This window comes from Camelus bactrianus, chromosome 3 (genome assembly GCF_048773025.1).
Source record: "Camelus bactrianus isolate YW-2024 breed Bactrian camel chromosome 3, ASM4877302v1, whole genome shotgun sequence".
In the NCBI taxonomy this organism is placed as follows: Eukaryota; Metazoa; Chordata; class Mammalia; order Artiodactyla; family Camelidae; genus Camelus; species Camelus bactrianus.
Genome location: NC_133541.1, coordinates 93,280,258 through 93,286,982, shown reverse-complemented (window position 1 = coordinate 93,286,982; position 6,725 = coordinate 93,280,258). Strand labels below are relative to the sequence as shown.

The following is a 6,725-nucleotide window of genomic DNA, read 5'->3' as shown; positions in this document are numbered from 1 at the left end:
CCATTGCCCATACCCCCATCATGGGCTCCCAGTGGAGCTCATTACCCCAAAAGGGGCCCCAAGGGCAGGGCAAACCAGAGGCAGCTTAGACTGGCCATCCAGCCGGGGTTGGCACTGAGTGGCCATTCTCTCTCCCCAGGCTAAATCCACAACAAGCTCTGCCCTGACCTGTTCCATACTGACCCCTGTGCACAAGGGCTTTGCAGAGGACATGACAGAAATCTCTAGAACAACCCCTGAATCCCCACTCTCCTAAGCCCCAGCCCCTGTCAGTGAGTGGACTTCTTCTGGATCAGGAAATAGTACCTAAAGTCTCACATGTGGCACGTGTGGGCCATAAAAAGCCCTTTGTCCCACTGGGCCTCTGGCTGTGATTGCAAGAGGAATGATGTCTCAGCTTCCCCTAAGAGCAAACAGAAACTTACTTGCAACTTTGGGCAGATTTTGGTGAGTTCATCCATGTCCTTATAAACCTTTTCTATGTGATAGTCCTCTTTATATTTCCGAAAGATTTCCTTCAGGGTGGAGATGAAGTCCTTAATAAACTCCCCATAGCAGAGCTCCTGAAACAGAGTCGGGGGCATTGAGTTGGTGGTGGTACTGGCTGACCCCAAATTCATCCATCCCTGGTTACCCTGGCCAAATGGAGCCCTAGACCCAAATTCAGGCCCTACCCTCCCACAGGAGACCTGTTGGCCCTGCAAGCTTTGCAATGGGTATCTGGTCTCTCCTCAGGCACAGGGCTGCTCTGGGACGATGATAAGAGAAAGCAGAAAATCCGAGGATCTAGCCGCTGGTGCATCTGCTGGCTGAGCTGGAGACTCTATCTTCAAACTCTCAGCTCTCTCCCCAAATTTCTTGACCCAGCATCTTTTGTTCTTTGCCCTGGTGCCAACTGGAGTGATACCTTTCAAATGCGGTCAGATGTGACCATGGGGTGATTGCTCCTTACCTCACTGGTGTTCTGGGGCCTTTTGAAGGAACCCTGGAAGCAGGAAAAGTTCGTCAGAAGCACAGCTTTTGTCAGAGGTCCCTGAGAGTAAAGTGATGTTTGATGAAGACCCAGACTTACATTGTATATAATGTTGTCAGCCGTAAGTTCTTTCTGAATCTCAGCGCAGACTGCCGTGTGATTGTCCTGGAGAGATGTGCTGGCCATCTTCATTCGGGCGGAATGGCTTTCCAAGCCCCAGAGCACACAAGCCAGGAGCACGTACAGGTACATGATACGGCTTGAGGGTAGCTCTAAGCTGATCTGAGCCCTGGGCTTGGTAGCATTTCTGTGGGGAGAGTTACCTATATATATGAGTCTAAGGAAATGCTAAAGCTCTTATCAGTTATCACTGGTTTATGTGGAAGACAGAAAGGACCTACCTTATCTCTGGGCAAGATGTGTTTTTCTATGACTACAGCACACTTAGTGGATTTTTGTCTTTGCTGAAATTCAGACTTGGTCTAAGAATTTTTATTCATAATCACATCTCAGTTCATGATCTTTCTGCCTATATATGGGGCAGGTCTTTGGCCAGGACTGGCACTGTCTGCAGGTGATGGCCAGAGCAGAGAGAGCAAGTGGGGTGGAAAAAGCCAGGCAGGAGCTAAAGCAGTACCAAGCGAGCTTCCCCTGGCCCACCCATCAAGGAGAAGCCTGGCCTCACTGCCCACTTGACACTTAGGGGCATACTCACTTCCTCACAGACCCCAGGAGGGACACAGGAGGATGGGTTCAGGAACAAGAGCTCTGGCCTTACTGGCAAAGCAAGGGGAAGAAGGAGAGCTGCTGTTTTCTCAGCCTGAAGGACATGAATTTTGGGGGAAAGCGCCACATTGCATGCGAAATTTCATGTGAAAACAAAAACCAGCTCAAAAAATGCCACACTAGAGCCATATACTAACAAATTATGAACTTACATTCTGACTCTCAAAGATTAAGATCACCCATTTTGGGGAAAGTTTGGTAAATATGCTGAGCTCTGACCCCTGTGGTTTGGTTTCTTTTTCCCTGAACAGCTATTCTATCTGCTTGTTCATGCTGGGAGTGGTTGAAGCCTGGAGTGTGAGGGGCAAGGCCCAGCCACAGGGTCTAGGCCTCTGAGGGGCACAGGTGTTTTGCTTGATGCTAGGACAGGCCCATTCAACAATGACCAGCCAAGCCCCAGGAATCCCCTACCTGCCCAGGAAGGACGATGCCCCTTTTCTGGAGCAAGCTTCCCCCTGGCTGGGTTACTTGGACTTCCAAGTGAACCTGGAAACGTCTCTCTGGGGTAGGAACCCTTGAGCATCCAGGGAAGCATGTTCAGACATGCAGAACGCTACACACAGGCCTGCACTCACCCTCTGTGTGCTCTGACAGCACTGCCCCTCCAACCGCCCTGCCTCGACTAGCTGCAGGCCTCTGCCTCCTCCCCCAACTCCCAGCTTCCTCCTCTCCCTGCCCTGTTGGGGGAGGAGCATCTCCAGCATTTGCTTATGGTTGAAAACAAACTGTAAAACTACACAAGTAAGAACAGATTTTTAATAATTTATTATTATGTAAAACATCTTGAAATAAATATGGAGTGTGAGCTTAAATAAATAAATAAATAAATATTAAAATACATAAATATATAAATAAATATTACTGTTGCCTGCCAGTGTACGACAGCTCCCATTCCCCTACCATGGCCGTATCGGGGTCGACATGACCCAGAGCAATCTGTGCCCCCTACAGCCCTGGCCCCCACTGTGGTCCCTCCAAGGTGAAGATCCTGAGTTTTGTTTGGCTCTTTGTGGGTAGGAGGGCAGCAGTCTGTGAGGTAAGCTCCCAAGCTGACTTCTGGCTGATCTGGCCTGCTTCACTTCTGGACTGGCTCCCAGCAGTCAAAAGGGATGGTAAAAAGAAAATTTTTCAGATTCTCTTTGAAGCCTTTGAAGGTAATAATCTCGGTTTCACATGGAGTTTCCTTTAAAAAAAAAAAAAGAAAGAAAGAAAGAAAACTTGAGTCCAGGCGTGAGTGGGTAACGTGGAAGAAGCACCAGCATGCTTTTGTGCTGCCTCTTAGAACTCAAGAGGCCAGAGGGCCTGTCTGGCGTTTACCTGCTAACTGGGTCAGGTGCACAGCTCTCCCAATGGCGGTGGGACCAGGGGCCTGGTAAAGTGCCAGCCAGAGGCTGGTCTGCTAGGTAACTGGGCCACCATCGCCTCTTTGTCCTAGGCCAGGGCAGGGTAGCTGGGCCCGGGCCGTCTCCAGGAGCCCAGAAGGGGCAGGAATCAAAGCCACAGAGGTCACTCTTCTCCCACAGGAAAGGAATGTTTGGGGCCTTTTCCCATTCCAGGTAAGCCTCTGTCCTTGCTCCCAGGCAACCCAGGCAACCCAGGCACTCCATGAGGAGCCAGAGGAAAGTCCTTTTGGAAGGTGACACTTGGGCCCCGGAACTTCCTCTGGGCCTTAGGCAGGGTGTGAGTTTCCTTGTATTTGCCTCACCTCTGACCTCGTTAACGGTAAGGACAGCAGTGACAGGTCTAGTAGCAGCTCCCGCTAGGGAGCGCTGTAGGCTCTGGAGCTCCAGGGCTTTAACTCCTGGAGTTGAAAATGGGCTGGACTGCTCCCTCACTGGAGGGGCTAGTCGCTGCAAACCTGCTGACACAGAAACCCTCTGGGGTCCTGAACACCCACAGCCAGAGTTCTCTCCCTGACTATCCCTCCACCCTCCTAGAATGAGACCTTCCTGCTTGGGGACCTGATGTGGCCACTCACCTCAGTCGGGGGGCAGTGCTGCTTGTAGTGGCTGGCCATCAAAGTCAAAGGGCTCTTGAGCGAAGTGAGGCTGCCCCGCAGGCCCTGCCTGTACAGCCCCAGGCGAGTCTGCAGGCATGTCGGCTCCTGTGGGAAATGTCCATTCCTTGGTGAGCAGGTGGCTGAGTGCACTCTGGTGGGCACAGGACAACCTCCCCATCACTCCTTTCTGTTCTCATCCCCATCTCCCAAGAGTAAGGCCTGGGAGGGGCACAGGATGATTTCTGACTCATCTTAGGCCGGGTCCAGTCATACATACTGCCCTGTCCCCCTGCCACAGCAGGCACAAGTCTGACTCCTCCTCACCACTCAGCTCAGGCCATCCGCAGCTAGCACAGCCACATTCTGTTGACCTGGCATCATGAGAGGGTCCCAGCTCCCAGGAAAGGAGGCCACTGTCCTTTCACCATTCAGGAAGAAGCAGAAGGGGGACCCTCACCAAGACCTGCTGTGTGAGCAAGGTTTGTTCCTGAAACCTCTCTGTATCCCTCTGTAGCCAGCACCCTGGTTCCACAGGACTTAGTCTCAGGGCACAGTGAGTGCCCAGAGCCCACAGCCCCTGTTCATAACAAAACCCCTGCCTACCCACCTGTCCCCTGACAACCCCTATCCCTTGAATGTTAGGTCTGTTCACAGCAGCTAATAAAGGCGCTCACGTGACTGCCACAGCGGCAAGGCCAGCGGCTTCCTGAGCAACCCTCTGGCAGCTGGCTGACTAGCAAGAAAGTAGACAACCCTGTGAGGGTCTGTCTAAAATGGAGCCAACCTCCAAGGCAGAGGCCTTTGGGAAGGTGTGTCAGACAGAAGTATCTTACCTGGGGCTCAAACATTTCAGAGACGACTTCTACTGTTTCATTCTGTAGAAAAGGAAAATGTGTTACCAAGCTGACAGGCAGGGCAAGTCCAGGCCAGCGAGGTGGCCCAGGCCTGGGCTGTGCTCCCTCCCTCACTCACCATCACAGCATCAGTGTCATTACTCTCGTTCAGAAGGCTCAGGGCCTCCTTGATGGCATCCACATGCTGCCAAGGCCGGGTGACAGGGCTGGGTGGGCGGGTGGGTGCGGAGATGCTGCAGACCACAGTGCCCAGGAGAAGCAGGTTCTGCAGCCACATCCTCCAGAGGACTTTAGCCTTTCTCTCTGAGCACTGGGCTCACTGGCAAAAGAGCTCTTATATACACAGTTAGAGGAAATGATTAATGGTGACCACAAAACGCCAGGGAGGCGGGGGAACTACCTGAACTGTGGAATCTCCTGGCCCTTATCAGCTACACATGGAACGGTGAGCCTTTCCCCCAGGTGGTCAGGCTTGGGGGTTTTCATTAATGAGCCCTTCCAAGAATTGGCAGCCCACCTGCTGGCCTTCTTGAGCGTTCTCCAGCCCTCCCGGACAGTCTGGTGCGAGGCTTCCCCCTCCCTATGAGGGGCCTCTGGGCACAGCTTGGACTTCCTGGCCTGGAGTGGTCGGGGCGGGGCCTGGGAGACACTGGATCAAGCTTCTGGCCCCTCCTCCCTCCCTGGCTCCCCATCCTGCCTGTTATCCTAAGAAGCCTTTGGTCTGGCTGTGCCCACCCTGGGGCCTATTCTGATCCCAGCCTTCCCTTCTCCTCCTAGAGCCCACTGTGCTGGCTACAGTGAGAGATTTGAGTATGAGGAAGACTCTCACAAGCCTGCTCCACTGTCTACCTAGGCAGATTCCGGCCAAATGGCATAGTCCTACGACAGCTCACCTCAGCTCCCACCGAGGACCCAGGGCAGTTGGAAAGCTGTGCCCAGCTGGGGACCTCTGCCCCACAGCGCCCGTGAACAGAGGGAATGACAACCGTGTACATGTCCAGCCAGCGATTCCAGAGTGTTCCTTCATGGTGAGATCTCATCTGACAGCAACAATCCTGGTTTACACAGCCATATTCAGCTCCCAAGCAGCAGAGGTGGGTTGGGGCTCTCAGCTGGGGTGGGTCAGGGTCCTGAGTTCAAATCCTGCCTCTAGCACCTTCCCTCTGAGCTATGTGAGTCTTGTCTCGCTTCCCTCTGCAGGGCAGACTGCCTCTTTGGGGTAGGCACTGCACTCCTATCTACAGACCCTGGCTGAGACCAGGCACCAGCAGGGTCACAGCTGTATCCACAGCAGGTACAGGGGATAATGGCTTCTCAACCAAGGTCTTCCAGGCTTAACTTCCTACATGGCCCCTGCCCCAGCCCACCTCCAGTTCCAGGGGCCTCCCCTGGAACAAGAACTGCTTCTGGAAAAGCCACAGGCTCTTGAGGGACTGACAAGTGTTTGATTTTCACAATGGAGTTTGGAGAGGACAGCATGAGTTTGTGTTTACTTCCCCATGCCATGAGTTTCATGGTCAAAGGGGTATGGGGTCCACACATGTATGCTTCTGAGTGTCTGTGTGTCAGTGTGTTTGATGTCTGTACTCACAGGTGTGTCAGGATGGGAGGCTGTTTTACATGAAGGGCGTCTGTGTAATCAGGTGCCCCTCTAATATGGGAGAAGCTCCTCACACTGGATATGATGTTTCTGGGCCCCAGAGGCTGATTTAGCCTAGATTGATGGGGTCAGACATGGTGAGGACATTTGCTAAGCTCAGGTGGACAGCCCTTGGAAGCAGGTAAAACTCGTGGTCTGAGTACTGTGGCCCAAGCCTGAAGCCCTGGCAAGTTTCACTGCATAGTAACAGGGTTGTTGTCCTTGTAGGGAGAAGCCTGGCCTTAGTCTTCCAGACCCCTCTGGGGTCCCTTCCAGGATCTGGGCCATACCATGAGGCCAGCCCTACCCTTCTGAGCCTGGTGGAGCATTCCTAGGTGGCCAGGCAAGATGGCGGGGGTTGGGGGGAAGCGATAAGAGTGTGGCATATCCAAGCCCCAGCCCTTCCTCTACCTTTTTCATGAGACCTCTGCTTAGCCTCTTCCAGGGAGCTCTCAGGGAGCATCAGGGGTTCAG

At 53.2% G+C, this 6,725-nt stretch overlaps 1 protein-coding gene across 1 annotated transcript; it reads right to left on the bottom strand.

Moving 5' to 3' along the window:
* Positions 1-2,808: 2,808 nt before the first annotated feature.
* Positions 2,809-6,497, bottom strand: CSF2 (colony stimulating factor 2). The gene is made up of 4 exons (XM_010971579.3): positions 4,731-6,497; positions 4,592-4,633; positions 3,738-3,863; positions 2,809-2,942 (listed from the first exon to the last, which is right to left on the bottom strand). Exons 1-4 carry the CDS (start codon positions 4,887-4,889, stop codon positions 2,835-2,837), a joined length of 435 nt encoding a protein of 144 aa, XP_010969881.2. The 5' UTR covers positions 4,890-6,497; the 3' UTR covers positions 2,809-2,834.
* Between the last annotated feature and the right edge of the window lie 228 nt (positions 6,498-6,725).